General features: G+C 35.5%; 1 protein-coding gene across 3 annotated transcripts in view; it reads left to right on the top strand.

Annotated features, from left to right (window-relative positions):
- The window catches only part of RABL3 (RAB, member of RAS oncogene family like 3), a 37,154-nt gene that overhangs the window by 13,252 nt on the left and 7,073 nt on the right, over positions 1–16,829 (top strand). For all 3 annotated transcript variants that reach the window (XM_069472684.1, XM_069472683.1, XM_069472682.1), the window contains exons 3-5: positions 4,609–4,738; positions 8,971–9,085; positions 15,469–15,619. In XM_069472684.1, coding sequence (XP_069328785.1) covers positions 4,609–4,738; positions 8,971–9,085; positions 15,469–15,619 — 396 coding nt within the window. The remainder of the gene's footprint in view (positions 1–4,608; positions 4,739–8,970; positions 9,086–15,468; positions 15,620–16,829) is intronic.

Here is a 16,829-nt window from a genome sequence, read left to right as displayed (position 1 = left end):
AATGAAGAGGCAGTTAGCAGTAACCTTTATTCATTCATTCATTTGTTTATTCAATGCATATGTTGCATGCCAACTCGATACCAGACACAGGGCAAGGAACTGGAAGTATAGCAGTGAATGAGACAAATTAATTTCTGCTCCTGTGATATGTTCTCCTAGTTGCTCTTTTTTACCCTTCTTTCTTTTCTCTCAGCTCTCCCCTAAGACCTACCTTCCTTTTCTGTTTAGTAATAATTCTGCAGGCACAAATACTAAAACAAATTTATTAGCATCTATAACATCCAGCGTTCTTTTTTGATGTGTATCATTTTCTTTACTAAATTTGTTTCTGCTTTTTAAAAGTTACAATGAATGAACTCTTCAAATGAGACAAAACCTTATGTATGTAAGTCTTGATTTGGTTTCCAGTAAAAAGTTGAAAACTCAGTAAATGAGAAGGTCCAAAGTGGCAGTGACATTGAGAAATATGGTTCCTTTTCCCATTTGATGATCAGTATACTTTTGCTTCCTGTTAAGAAAATCCTTCATTGAATAGCTCTAAGGTCTGAAATGACTTTAAGTATCAGATCCTTGATAACCTGTTTTAAATATAAAAACACTTCCAGGCCTATAATCCTAGCACTCTGGGACGCCAAGGCAGGAGGATTTGCTTGAGACCCGTTCTATACAAAAAAATATGAAAATTAGCTCATACTGGGCATGGTGGCACATGCCTGTAGTCCCAGCTACTTGGGAGGCTGAGACAGGAAGATCGCTTGAGCCCAGGAGTTTGATGTTGCAGTGAGCAATGATGCCACTGCACTCTAGCCTGGGCAACAGAGCTAGACTCTGTCTCTCAAAAAGAAAAAAACATTTATGGTTTTGCATTACCCCTCCATCATGTTGGGCTCTTAGTATAACAAAAAAGTAGCACTTACTGTGTCAAGAGAAATATTTGTTATAATGTCAAGCTTTCCTTTGGAGATTACTCAGCCATGTGAAAAATACAACATCATAGCTATAAGTTATAAGATACTGGTTTAAAGTTCTTAGGACACGTTCCATGTGAATTTAAGTTAAACTTAGCCAGTATTAATTGAGCAAGTTGGAAAGGAAGGAGGGCACCTTCTCTTTTGATTCTAGAAGGAAACATGAAAAGATTTGATTAGGGAAGGTATTTGGTGGTGAAGAGTATAGATGAGTGGGTCAGCCTGGCTTGAGAGTATGCGTAGCCTCAAGGGTGCTAGCTAAGAGGGCATTCTCCCTATGAATTTGTATTGGATGGTGGCTATTCTCAGAATGAGTTATAGTCTTTTATGGGAGGCAACATTAGACATTTGAAATAATTTTAGAGAAAAAACTGGTGTATTGCAATGGTTGCCAAATTTATGTATGAAAATCATATAGGGAGCTTTTTTTAAAAAAAATAGGGTTTTTGAGCCCCATTCCAGAAGCTTCTGGGATGGTCCAGGAATTTGTATTCTTTTGACAAACTTCCTACCGGTTTTGATTTAGTTTGCTCTCAGAATTGCATTTAAGAAGCACTGGAATTCAGTAAAATAATAAATTAAATATAATAAAGCCTCAGAGGATGAGATATCTTAAATTTATTCATTTATTTAACAAACATATCCAGGCATCTAACATATGCTAGTTATCATGCTATTTTCTAGGGCTACAAAGATGAATAATACATAGTCCTTGCACTTAAGCTCAGAGTCTAATAGGAGAGATATCGGTAGATAAATAAAACAGTGTGCTTAGCAAAATGATAGAGGTGTACAGGGTGTTATGGAAGCAAATAGGAGTACCAAACCTGCCCTGGTTGGTTTGGGGCCAGGAGGAAGGTAGGATCAGGAAGGCTTCACTGAAGTGGCTGAGCTTTTTTTATAACAGATAACTTACTCCTTATAACACCTTGTATTATTTTTTCCATTGTTTTACTTGGAAATCTTGTAAAAAAAAAATGTATTATTTACCTTTCCCTGCCTTCTTACATATAATAGAACTCATGTAATTTAATTTTTTTATTGATGATTTGGCATCATTACATATTATTAGTCATTTATGCTATATAGCAAAATAGTGATTCCTTTTATTGTAGTATACAGTATTAATTTCCGCTATCCAAAGTGGTCCCCAAATTCTATGACTATGCTATTCTCATGTTTCTGTCCTTTTGTCTTTGTTGTCAGTCTGATAATTATCTTCTTAATATCAATGTGGCTGTCTATAGAGTACCATATTTACTTAAACTTTTCCTCGGCCAAAAGGATTTGGACAAAAAAATTGTGAATAAGTAAAAGTGTAAAGCATTTTGTTGAATATAGTATATGAGTTTTAGTGCATTTTAAGACATCTGTTTTAACTACTGAGCTATCTTGGCTTTTTTTTTTATTATGTAAAAGCCAGTAGATACTTTAGAAATCACATAATAGAACTCCTTCATTTTATAGGCAAAGAAACTGAGGCTCAAAGATACTAAGGATGATTAGTGGCAATCAAGAGTATAATCTAGAGCTCCAGATACCAGAATAGTTCCATTCCATAAAATCAGCAGTTCTTAACTAGAGAGTTACAGCAGAATCATTTGGAGAATTGTTCAAAATACGCATGCCTAGGATTTAATCCCAAAGGTCCTGATTCAGTAAGACTGGCATGTATATTAAAAAAAAAAAAAAAATTTGGAAGATTCTGATGTATACCCGTGAACCACTATACTTTAATCTGGTTGTCATATATCATAATTTGTTTCTGAATAGTTATATAGTACTGGTACTAAATGCCTATAGAGCCTAGACCATGAGAAAAAGGAGACACTTTAGAGTTTACTCTGAGTGAGAAAGTCACTGGAGGGTTTTGAGCAGAAGGGTGTGATATGACATCACTTATATTTTAAAAAGATCACCCTAGCTACTATTTGGAAAACAAACAGGGTAGTTGAGGGATGCCTTAGTAGGGAGGCCAGTTAGGAAACCATTACATTAATTCAGGCAATGAGATAGATAGAGGCTTTGACCTGGGTGGTAGTAGCACAGGTGGGGAGAAATGAACAGATTTTGGATATATTTTTAAGGTCAAAGCAATAAGATATGCTGACAAATCAGATGTGCAGTTTGAAAGGAGTCAAGGATCACTCTTAAGTTTTTGGCCCAAGTAACCGGAAGGATAGAATTGCCTTTTACTGAGACACAGAAAATTGGGAAAAGAATAGATTTGGGAGTAAGATTAGAACATTGTTTTTGGATGTGTAAATTTGAGGTGCCTATTACACATCTAAATTGTAGTCTACTGGTTATGGTAGTCTAAAGTTCATAGGATGGATATGTTTGAAATTCATCAACATAATAATGACATTCAAAATCATAAGATTAGATGAAATTGCCAAGAGCACGTATTGATAGAGAAGAAAAGAGACTGAAGAACTAAACCTTGGGACATTCCAACAATTAGAAGTCAGAGAGATAAGAAGAACCCAAACAGAAACTGAAAAAGACTAGCCAGTGAGGTAGGAAGAAAACCAGGAGAGTGTGATATCCTGGAAGCTAAGTGAAGAAAATATTGCTAGGCACAAGGAGTGCGTAGTTATGTCAAATGGAGTAAAATGAAAAGTGTTGATTGACCATTGGAGTTAGCAATGTGGAGGTCATGTGACCTTGACAAGGAATAGTTCGGTGGGGTGATTGGGATAAAAGTTTGATAGAAATGAGTTCAAAAGAGAATGTGAAGAAAATAATTAGAGCTGAGAATAGCTAGCCTCTTTGGAGGGCTTTTGCTATGAAAAGGAAGAGAAAAGTGGCATGGTAGCTGGAAGAGGACATGAGGTCAAGAGAAGGTTTTTTTTTTTTTTTTTTTTTTAAGGTGGGAATCTCATGCACAAGAGGAGATTTAGTTTGCTCCTTAGGGAGCAAACTAGCCTTAGGGATACAGACAGCCTGAGATAATAGCAGGAAGGAAAGCAGATTATATGGGCATAGATGAAAGAGGGTGGATAGATACGGGAAGAGCAATTTGTAGACGTTCTTTTCTAATTGCTTCTGTCCTAGGAAGCAAGGTTATTAGCTGTGACTGAGGATGGGGAAGAGTGATTGGAAGTTTAAAAAGAAGAGAAAGTATGAAATCATTATCTGGAAGAAGAAAAGGGCAAATGGACTGTGGAAGTGATTGAAGGATAGATGCAAAGGTACACTTAAAAAGAATCCAATCAGCTTGAATATATATGTTTGTGAGCTCCACATTCAGTCAGCTGGGTTATAGACGTGGAATAGGGGAAAAGGTGGATATAACCAGGGTTGGAATTTTGTCAGATGAATATAATTGTGAGCAAGTGCCAAAGGAGTGACTGTAATGATGGATCATGGAATTTATGCTTAGGAAGGAAATGAGGCTTTGAAAATGGAAGAGAGAGCTGTGAAAGATGTTAGGATCAATTAACTGTAGGGTCCTCTGGAGTCACAGATTATTAGAGTTGGAGCAGGAAAGAGAGTAAGCTTGAAAGATAGGAGGTAGTGATCAGAGAGAGTGAGGTGCAGACATGGAATGTCCAATGCTTTAAACTGGAATGAGGTGAGGATGCTTACCAGTTTGTTTAGTGGCTGTAATAATTATTTTAATTGATTGATTTGCTAGGTTCATGACTACAAAGAAGGAACCCCAGAAGAGAAGACCTACTATATAGAATTATGGGATGTTGGAGGCTCGGTGGGCAGTGCCAGCAGTGTGAAAAGCACAAGAGCAGTATTCTACAACTCTGTAAATGGTAAAGCATTTTTTAATTTCTCCCAGATCCTAATGGTTTAGGAGTATAGATCTTCTGAAAAGAAATACTATGGCATGCCAGATTTGTCTTAATTTGAGAAAACTCTAATATAAAACTCTCTCAAACTGCATATCACATTTTAGTTTATGTTTCTAGATTCTAACCATGTAATTCAGAGCATAAACATCTGCTTTGTCTAAGTGTTTCTCTTTAAATTATTGTCATAAGCTAAATATTGAGAAGTAAAATTGTATTTTTGGTACTTGACATAAAACATGGAACTTTGAAAACATTGTCTTCTGGGAGTACTTTCTCTCCAGTCAGTTGAGTAAGTACAGTAGGACCATAGAAGTTCCATAGTCTTAAGCAAGATGTCACAGAAATAGAGATTTCTTTCATCTGCCCTATATAGTTATAAAGAGCTGCCTTAGAGTATTTTTAGGGTTGTGGAAGTTTTATCCAGTTATAGGTATTCAAATACCTGGAGCTGACTTCCAGATGGAGGTGTATAACAGAGATATTTCCCTTCATAGACTGCCTACTCTGAGTCAGGGAACTAAACTACTTATGCCTGTGATTTGCCAATAGAGTTTCTTTTTTTATCTTCTCTTTTTTAAAATTCATTTTTTAAAACTTTTTTTACTGTGAAATATAATTTCAACTTCTCTTTGATTAGTATATAAAAAAGATTTGGCATGTCACCCCTTTCCTTCTGATAAATGTGTAGCCATTAATGGGACTTCATTTATGCTATGCTTAGATCTCATTCAGTATTAGGTAAGCATTGCATTTATTCAGTACATTCATTCTTCATATTCCTCTTTCAGTATCTTCCCATATCATAAGGTGTTGTAGATACTACAAAAACAAAAACAAGTAGTGAATGTTCTTTTCATTGGGTACATATCACAGAATACAGGATGAGTTGTGTCGGTTCAGACCTGTGGCCCATTTAGAGAATTTTACCTGAAAGTGTCACAGTTTAATTGAAGAAGCAAAATATTCATAAATGAAACAAAACCCAGTATAAGATGATGACATTAATATAAGCCATCATCATGCAAGAAAGTATATATAATGATGGCATATATTAACAGAACGTATATAAATGAGAAAAAGAATAAGATAAGACTGATATAGTGTGAGGTGACTTCTTAGAGAAAAGGAGAGAAAGAAATGAAACCTGGTTTAGACTTAGACTCAAGTGTTAAACTTGTATCGGTCAAATGACTTGTCAAAGCAGATATCAATCTGATCTGGCCCAGGAAGTTTGGATATATAAATGACACCTTTGCTGTCTAGGTATTTTTGAGACAGGTAGGATAAAAATTATAAATAAATAATATAGATAAATACCAGCAAATCCTAGAAACTATGAAATTCTGAATTGCAAACTTGTAAGTGCTAAATAAGAAATCCATCCAAATCCATATTTATTTGATTATCTCTTCTATACCTACTATTCATTAGGTTTTGCAGATAAGACTGAGATATATTTCTGTTTCTTTAAAAATAAAAAAACCTGTTGATTGAAAAACCTATTTCTGTGTTCTTTCACCTTAGCTCTGGAACATTTCTCCTGGTAGAAGCACTCAAGGTTCTTTACTTTGTCTACCATTCTTAGTTTCCTAAGAAACAGAGCATAAGGATCACTCTATTCAAATGTGCAGTCTTTAGTCTTAGCGATAACTTTCTTCCCTCAATACTTACCTTCTTCCCTCTCTTATGAGCTAGGCTGGTAATCTCAGAAGGAAAATGCAAGTGTCTTTACTTCTCTCTCTTAAGATTAAAACATTCTCATCAGCTGTCACCCTGACTTCTTTCATCTGGGCCCCACCTTTGCTCTTCTAGCTTATATTCTACAAAGCAAGAACTCTGAGCCCAAATGAAAGAGAAAGAATGAGGAAAAAGGGTGCTCAAATGCCCTTAAAAGCTCAAAAGCCGGCCGGGCGCGGTGGCTCACGCCTGTAATCCTAGCACTCTGGGAGGCCGAGGTGGGCGGATCGTTTGAGCTCAGGAGTTCGAGACCAGCCTGAGCAAGAGCGAGACCCCACCTCTACTAAAAATAGAAAGAAATTATATGGACAGCTAAAAATATATATAGAAAAAATTAGCCGGGCATGGTGGCGCATGCCTGTAGTCCCAGCTACTCGGGAGGCTGAGACAGGAGGATCGCTTGAGCTCAGGAGTTTGAGGTTGCTGTGAGCTAGGCTGACGCCACGGCACTCACTCTAGCCTGGGCAACAGGGTGAGACTCTGTCTCAAAAAAAAAAAAAAAAAAAAAGCTCAAAAGCCTTACCTAGAGAGCCTCAAAAAATAAACTCCCCCGTCCATCTAATAGCTAAGGCCTTTAGAACCCTTTCACTCCCCCATCCAAAAGTCTCACCCATTGTTTTGTAATATTTATACCTGGGAAATAGAGAAGGGAGAAAATATCTGCCATTCCTTTGCCCTAAAATGATATTTTATTCTGCTTTCCCCAGTCTTTTACTCTCAGATTACCTGAGTGCAAATTCTGGTTTACCATGTGACCTAGGGCAAATTACTCGATCTCTCAGAGCCTCAGTTTTCTCCTGTGTATAAAGATAATAATTCTTACCTTATAGGACTGTTCTGAAAATTAAATTAGATAACAGCTGTAAAACACAATATCTAGTACATAAGTACTAAATTAATGTTAGCTATACTCTTTAATAGATCGTCTCGCTCTGTTGCCCAGGCTAGAGTGCCATGGTGTCAGCCTAGCTCACAGCAACCTCAAACTCCTGGGCACAGGGGATCCTTCTGCCTCAGCCTCCCGAGTAGCTGAACTACAGGCACGCACTGCCACGCCTGGCTAATTTTTTCTGTTTTTAGTAGAGACAGGGTCTCGCTCTTGCTCAGGTTGCTCTCGAACTCCTAACCTCAAGCAATCCTCCTGCCTTGGCTCCCAGAGTGCTAGGATTATAGGCATGAGCCACCACACCTGGCCATTTATTTGCTTTTTAAAAAATCTATGCCATTGATGTTTCTTAGAACTCCTCATTGTATTGTGGAAGGAAGAGTGAGTGCAGCTAGATATGAGGACAAGTGTCAGATCTCTATTTGTTTCAGACACCAGGAGAGATAGAGGTTTATCTGAGCTTGCTGAAACAAGTCACCTATACTTGTACAGCACCTTGGTCACACAGATGGCTGTAAAAACTATAGAAACCAGTTAATTCTACTTCTACTGCCCTTCTTTTTCAAATTGACATATACCACATCTTGAAGATGGAGGAATCATCAGTTTTTCATGTCCTCTTTTTATAATCTGGATAATATAGGAAAGGGTTGAGAGTTTGAAACCTATAGTCTTTTGACCATGAAATGATATCCTGTATTCTATTGGGCATTAAAGCTTTTCTGCTTTTGTATGTATCTTACTATAATATAATAATTACCTGCTTTACCTTTCTATCTAGAATCTGAATTGATTCTGTTTAATTGTATTTCTGGACCTCATTACATTTTGTTATTTTTCTCATTCTCTCAAAGTCCATGCATGTATTTTCTACTAATTCATACTTCTTGACTAACTCCTCCTACTCTCTTCTAGTGGCATATTTCTATGCTCTAATTAACTAAATCTCTTATAGGTAGCAAGCTTGTATAGCTAATCATTAATTCAAAGAACTAGAAAATTAGACTTTTGAGTTGATTAGGCCCTGGTGATCTGCAGGATAATGTTTTGTCAGCTAAAGAATAGCAATTATATCAAATCAGTACCATTTTAATAAATTTTTATTATTATTTTTAGTGAGTATAAGTAATATCTCTATGTGCTAGTGTCTGTGGCAGTACTATCTACAGTGAAGAGACAACATAATTTTTTGAATGAATATAATTTCTTATATACCTGAAGTAGTTTGATTATCTTGATTGATGAGGTGCTTCTGCAAGTAAGATCAGGTATAGAGTAGACACCCAGGAAGTGTTAAATGAAGAAAAAATATTCTAACAGTTTAATGACAGTTTGTCAGCCCTTGTAAAATTTTTTAAAAAGTTATATAACTGACAAAGAAAGTTTCATAGTTAATTATCTGTAAGTATTTTTAGAGGAAATTTTTAAATGTGTCTGAGTTTGCTAGTCATACTAGAATGCTAGATTCATTGAGCATCTGAATAGTTGTACTTACTAAACTTCACTTTGCCAGTTGTGAAATGAAGAGGAATTGTTTTACTATTGACATTATTTTCTCTGATTATTTTAGGTATTATCTTAGTCCATGACTTAACAAATAAGAAGTCATCTCAAAACTTGTATCGTTGGTCATTGGAAGCTCTCAACAGGGATTTGGTGCCAACTGGAGTCTTGGTGACAAATGGGTAAGCCCAGAATTATTTCATAATTCTTTTGAAATGTTATAGCAATCACAGGTATTTAGTCTCAAAAATAACAAGTGTTTGATTTGCAAATATTTTTGTAAGTGTTTGATTTGCAAATATTTTCTCCCAGTCTATAGATTATCTTTTCATTCTCTTAACAGTGTCTTTCACAAAGCAATAGTTTTCATTTTGATGAAGTCTAATCTCTCATTTTTTCTTTTATGGGTTATGCTTTTGATATCGTGTCTAACTCTTTGCCTAATCCCAGACATCCCCAGTGACCAGCCTTCCATTCCTTGGTCATGGTGTATTACTCATTTTATTTGTTGCTGGATTTTGATTTGCTAATATTTTCTTGAAGATTTTTGTCTGTGTTCATGAGGGGCATTCGTATGTAGTTTTCTCTTCTTCTAATGTCTTTAAATTAATGTAAGGATAATGTTGGCCTCATAAGAATGAGTTGGAAGTGTCCCTTCTATTTTCTGGAAGAAATTGTATATCCTTGGTGCAATTTCTTTTTTGGATGTTTGGTAGAATTTACCAATGAGACCATCTGAACCTGGAGATTTCTTATTTGAAGGTTTTTAATGACAAATTAAATTTCTTTAATAATGATAGGACTATTCAAGTTGTCTCTTTCACCCTAGGTGAGTGTTGGTAATTTGTGGATTTTGTGGAATTCATCTATTTCATTTAAGTTGTTGAATTTATGTGAATAGAGTTGTTTATAGTATTCACTTATGATATTTGCATAGTCTGTAGTGATACCCCTTTTTCATCCCTGATTTTGGTAATTTATGTCTTTGCTTTGCTTTTTTGTCAGAATTGCTAGAGGTTTATCAGTTTTATTGATCTTTTTCACAGAAGCAGCTTTTGGTTTCACTGATTTTTATCTATTTTTCTATATATAATTGAATTTATTTCTGCTCTTATCTTACTATTTCTATTTCCTTCCTTCTGCTTGCTTTGGATTTATCTTGCTTTTTCTTTATATTATAGTTTGTTAAGATACTTAGATTACTGACCAAAGATCTTTCTTCTTTTGTTAATATAAGCATTTAATGCTATAAATTTCCCTCTAGACACTACTTTAACTGCATCCCACAAATTTTTTAATGTTTTTTAATGTTTTTTCATTTTCATTTAGTTCAAAATATTTTCTAATATTTCTTGAGGTTTCCCCATGGATTATTTAGAAATGTGTTGTTTGGTTTCCAGGTATTCAGAGATTTTCCGATTATCCTTTGTTATGAATTTCTATTTTAATTTTATTTTGGTCTAAGAACATACTTTGTATGATTTTATATTTGTGCACTACCCAATGATCAGTATGTGACCTGGGTGTTGTGTCCATCAGTATGTGTCCCCGTTGTTTCAGTTTGCAACATCTTTGGTATGCTGATTAGGATCAGATCCATACATGTACAGCTTTGAGAATGAGCCCAGGGGTTCATGGACTATTTTGCAGGGTTGCTTTCCCAAACTTCACCATCTCTACAATCTCCCCCATACTTCAAAGTTTGCTGGGGCTCCCTTTCTTGTGCCCTGGCGAAAAAACTGTGGCTTTTGTTACCTATTCTGTCATATACTTGTGCAACTGCACCCATGTCCAGGGCCAAGTAGCAGGACAAAGAAAAGAATAAATACAATGGGAGTTGGCCCTACCCTCTTGGGATTACAATTCCACTAATCAGAGAGAAAGATTTCCTTTCCTCTATGCTCCTGAGCATTCTCCTTGTGTTATAGCTTTTAACACACCATTATGAAATTGTTCAGGGGCTGGCTTATGATAGAAGTAAAAAAATATTGGACTTCCACACTTCCTTCAAGCATTAGGAATCCCTTTTCCTGTTCCATAGGACTTCTTCTGGAGTTCTCTGTCCGCACATTGACCACTTTCAGGTTCCAAGCTAAGTTGAATTCAAACAAGGGGATATGGAAGGAAAAAAGTCATAAACTCACTGCTGGTTCAATGGTACTTCAAATTTTAGCCTTCTTCCTCAATATGCCCACTACTGTTTACTTTTCACAGTTCTCAAATAGCTGCTTTATGCATGCTGTCCAGGTTTTATAGTTGCAGTCAGTGGGAAAGATAAGATAGAGTTTACTTACTACATCTTACCTTGAACAGAACCCCACTTCCCATTTTTGACTGAAGAAAGTCTTCTAAAAACTTTGTTTCCTTTGTGGAAGTCTAACTGTTATGTGAAACCTAAATATAGTATAAGTTTGAGTGCATATGTGTGGATGCCTGAAAGACCTACTAAAGGATAAACACAACTAATTTAAAACCCATATTTCAAAACCTACTTGATATTTCCTATTTCCTCTGTCAATTCTTTTCATTATTGATGTCTTCATCAACCTAGCCTTTTCTCTATTTTCTACTAAAATTATTATTACTCAAGAAATTTAATAAATATTTCCTGTCCACATTACTGAGTGGAGCTCTCTGAAGCACTACTGGTTCAGGACCCTGCATGATTCATGAATTGTCCTTTGCTCAAATAAACTCTGCTAAATTTTTTTTTTTTTTAAAAGGAAACTTATTCTTACGTAAACTGGGAATATACAAGAGAAAAATATTTTTTTTAATTAAAAAAAATTTATTCTAAAATTTAGGGTTGGGATATAGTGTGTTCAAGGAATTCAAGGTGGCAGTAAAAATTATAGATACATTTGCATTTTGACCCTACATCTTTATTTTGATCCTATAGGTGACCCCACAAATGTATAAAACAACATTAACACACTGATGCTTCATTGGTACATTATTTGTAACATCAAAAGATTTGGAAACAACCCTAGTGTCCAACAGAAGATTCACTGAACAAATAATGGTATATCCACATACAGGAGTACTATTCAACTATTTTAAAAAGAATCAGAAAGATCTCTATGTACTAAAATAGAGAGATCTACAGAAGATATATTGTTAGTTTTAAAAAATCAAGATACAGAGAATATATATTGTAACCTCCAATTGTGTAAGAAAGGGAAGAAATAAGAATATGTACTTATATTTGTATAAAGAATCAGTGAAAGGATAAATTAAAAAGTAATAAAAATGGTTACCTATAGGGGGCCAGGAGAAATGGGTGGATGAGGACAAGGGTAGGAACAAGACTGTTTAGCGTATGTCCTTTTTATCAGTTTACATTTTAAGCCATATAAAAAAATTGGGGTAGGGGAGGGGGGACAAGGGCAATATACATAACCTAAACATTGGTACCCCCATAATATGCTGAAATAAAAAAAGAAAAAAAGAGAAAAAAGCTCAGTCTTATGTGCCTATAAAGCTCCAGGTTTTTCTACTCTGCTATGGTGTCCCCAGGTCAAAATTATCAAATAAAATATATTGAAAATTTTATTCTAAATAATAAAGCAGTACTCTGTCATATAAAAAATAAAATTTAACTGCATTAAAAAAAATTGGGGTAAATTTTATCATAAGCATTTTTTACCGCATTAATTTTTTTAACTTTTTCTTACAGAAAGTTTTTTTTTTTTTTTTTTGAGACAGAGTCTCACTTTGTTGCCCGGGCTAGAGTGAGTGCCATGGCGTCAGCCTAGCTCACAGCAACCTCAAACTCCTGGGCTCAAGCGATCCTACTGCCTCAGCCTCCCGAGTAGGTAGGACTACAGGCATGCGCCACCATGCCCGGCTAATTTTTTCTATATATATTTTAGTTGGCCAGATAATTTCTTTCTATTTTTAGTAGAGATGGGGTCTCGCTCTTGCTCAGGCTGGTCTCGAACTCCTGACCTTGAGCGATCCACCCGCCTCGGCCTCCCAGAGTGCTAGGATTACAGGCGTGAGCCACCACGCCCGGCCAGAAAGTTTTAAACATATATAAATATAAAGAATAGAGAATGAACTCCCATGTGCCTGTCACCCTGTTTCAACAGTTATCAATATATGGCCAATCTTGTTTCATCCATACTTCTACCCACTCCCCACCCTCAACTGGATTATTTTGAAACAAATGTTAGACATATCATTTCATCCCTATGTACTTCAGTGTATAACTTTAAAGGATAAGGACTTTTTTTTAACATAACAGCATATAATTATTACACCTAAAAATTTAAGAATAATTCTTTAATAATCAAATGTTATTTTAATTTCCCCAATTGTTTCATAAATGTTGTAGTTGATTTGTTTGAAACATATCTAAATAAGGGTCACTCATTGTAATTGGTTTCTTAAGTTTCTTTTAATCTTAGGTTCCTCCTTCTTGTTTTTTTTTTTTTTTCTTTTTTTTAACCACCTAGCAGTTTATTTATGAAAGAAGATGGCTTGTTTTTCCTGTACAGTTTCCTGTGTTCTGGAGTTTGATGATTGTATCCCTGTAGGGTCTTTTAAACTTGTTTTTGTGAATTATGATACCTCGTTGTCTGTCTCTTTGTGATGTTAAGGAATTGTCAGCCTTATCCATCCATGATAAAATAGTTTTACAAACAGGAAAAAATTTCAAGATCAAATTTCAAATGGGATACAAGATTTTATGAAGGAAAGTGGGAAAAAAGGAAAACTAAAAAGAGAAATAAGAGAACAAACTATATATGTATGTTTTATGTATGTCAATATTCAAGAGATTGTGCAAGACTATAAGTGACAGATGTATGTGTATCAAAGACGATATTTGATAGGATATATACAAACATTTGTATAAGAAACAGAATTAGTGAATGTAGGAAAAGGAAATAGTCATAAAGAAGGGCAGTCAAAATTTTATTCTTCATAATAAAGCAAATTTCAAGGGGTTTTGGGGTTTTGTTTTTTTTTTTTTTGAGACAAAGAGTCTCACTCTGTTGCCCAGGCTAAGTGCCGTGGCGTTAGCATAGCTCACAGCAACCTCAAACTCCTGGGCTTAAGCAATCTTTCTGCCTCAGCCTCCCAAGTAACTAGGACTACAGGCATGCACCACCATGCCTGGCTAATTTTTTCTGTATATTTTTAGTTGTCCAGCTAATTTCTTTCTATTTTTAGTAGAGATGGTGTCTCGCTCTTGGTCAGGCTGGTCTCAAACTCCTGACCTCGAACAATCCTCCCGCCTTGGCCTCCCAGAGTGCTAGGATTACAGGCGTGAGCCACCACGTCCGGGTGCAAATTTCAGTTTTTGACCATGTCTCCTAAATCAGGATCGATGTCAGTGAGAAGAAACAAAGGCCTTGAACTGAAGCTATTGCTTTGATGCAGTAAATAGAATGGTAATATTTTTGTAAGAATGGGAGGTTATATAGCTGAAAATAAATGTGTTCCAAGACTGAACAGTATATCTAAGACTCTGGAAGATTTACTGTGAAGTGTATAAATATTTAGTAACTTTGCTCCTCACCCCAATTTAGATAACTCTATGAGAAAGAAAAGTAGTGTCAAAGGAAGAAAAAAGCTGCATTCAACTGAGTTGTAGTGATTGGATTATGCAATATTGATTTACTGCCATAAATTGTTCACAACCAGATTTTGCTGACTATTGTAAATTGAGCTTATAATGCGTCAGAAATCAAAATCTGTTTTCTGTGACTAGAATTTAATTCAACAATAATAGATTCTTGTTCCTGTGAGTAATAAGAAGTATCATTTATATTACCACTCAATCCTTTGGGTAAATATAGGAAGAAAAGGATTGTAATAACTAGTGATTCAAGGCCACTAACCCTAAGTGATTCTTATTGCCTGTCCTCTGTCTCCCATGTCAGGACAAACTGTTTGGTACTAAATTCTTTCCTTTTACTACTTATTTTGCATTTCAACTATTTCCTTCCATATCTATTTCTTTAATCTGTATTTCCCAGCCTATATAGTATCACCTATATTTGATTTTTTCTAGGCTTCATTTTCCCTATTTCTTATTTTCTTATTTTCCTTAGTTTACCTTTCAGATAGAAATGTGTATCATAGATTTGGAGTTTATGCATACCCCAAAGGCACCCAGAAGCTTTTCATTTTCCCTTCTAGCACAAGGCTTAAGTGCTTGGCAGGCTGCTGGGTTTTCTCTACACTGAAGTTAAAATCTGTTCTGTGCTTCTACACTGAAAAATTCCTGTGCTGTTAGCCTTAAAAGACAGAGTTATGGGGAAGTCAAGTCAACTGATTGTGGTATACTTGATATACAGTTGTTCACGTAGTCAATAAAATACATGGGACCAAATTTTGAATGGTTGGATGAATAGTAGGAACTCAATAGATGATGAGGATGGATTGATAAATGAACAAGTAGATGGAAGAAATTGGGAGAAAAGTAGGTTTATAGGGGATAGGTAAGCAGGAATCAATTAATTTTCAGTAAAATAATGTAAGCTAGATGCATTTAAATATTACACATCTACATCAGAAAGTTAAATTCTATTCACCTGTTCATTATTATTTATCACAGGGATTATGATCGAGAACAGTTTGCTGATAACCAAATCCCACTGTTGGTAATAGGGACTAAACTGGATCAGATTCATGAAACCAAGCGCCATGAAGTTTTAACTAGGACTGCTTTCCTGGCTGAGGATTTCAATGCAGAAGAGATTAATTTGGTGTGTATTTTCACTAATGCATGTTTATATTATTATCAGGTAAAGGCAAAAACCAAAGACTTATATTTGAGTCATATATTCTAGTAAAAGAAGCTTTGTACTTGAAGTCAGGCTGTTTGGGTTCTCATCCAAAATGTAGTCAAGATTGGAATCAACATGTCTAAACTGTCAGATGTATACAGTGCACAGACACTTCAGCCTTATATGACGATCTATTATAATATTCAGACTTTATTCTATGAATAATGTAAATCATGGGCTTTTTCTTGAGAATATTTTTAAAAATCACACCAAAATTAAAATAATTAAATTGATTAAGGTGATACTACACCTTGATTATTCTTGCTTCAGAAAGTGTCTCTTTGGCTTCTTAAACTACAAAATTTTAGGGCTAATTTTTATAAACTTATGCATATACAGAGGATTGAGACTCTTCCTTAGATAGCTAGCTCAATTAGAACTGAGTTCTAAAAAGACTGAGAAACAGTTGATACGTAAGCCACTTAGCAATACCCAGAGAATGATCCTGGCCAGCAGCTTCATTCATGGTTATATGTTGTTGTTCACAAGCAGGATTTTTTTTTTTTGCAACATATTCGGTGCACTGGCATTCCAGATGTACAGGGGTGGTGGTGTAATAATACTAATGGCCAACATTTATTGACCACTTATATGCTTAACACTGTTCTATTACTTTACTTACATTATCTCACATGCATCTTCACAATCAACCCTATAAGGTAGATGATATTATTATCCTCATTTTAAAGATGAAGACAAGAAACAGAGAGAGGTAACTAGGCCAAGGTTACACAGGTCAAATAGGGCACTTAGACTCAGAGCCTGTGTCCTGAAGTTAAGCATATTTTCCACTTAATTGTCCTTTAACTAACATTTAGAATTTTGGAGTTGAAGGGACTCTTAGAATCACCTAGACCAACAGTTGACCAAACCTGATTGTATATTACCAACAGTACCTATGAAAAATTTTGAATAACTGCCCCCCTGCCGGAGATTTTTATTTATAAGGTCTGGCAGGAGGATCTATAGTTTTCACAAATAACTCAGGTGGTTCTGATGCCCTTACTCTGTGAGTCAACATTTGTGAACACTGCTTGGATCAGCCCCACCTCTACTTCCATACCTGCCAGTTTCTGCCTGCCATTCCATTGTTTTTACATTCTGCTTTGCAGTGGAGGGTGCCTGATTT

Source organism: Eulemur rufifrons, chromosome 7 (assembly GCF_041146395.1).
Source record: "Eulemur rufifrons isolate Redbay chromosome 7, OSU_ERuf_1, whole genome shotgun sequence".
NCBI lineage: Eukaryota > Metazoa > Chordata > Mammalia > Primates > Lemuridae > Eulemur > Eulemur rufifrons.
This window is presented reverse-complemented; position numbering and strand designations above follow the sequence as displayed.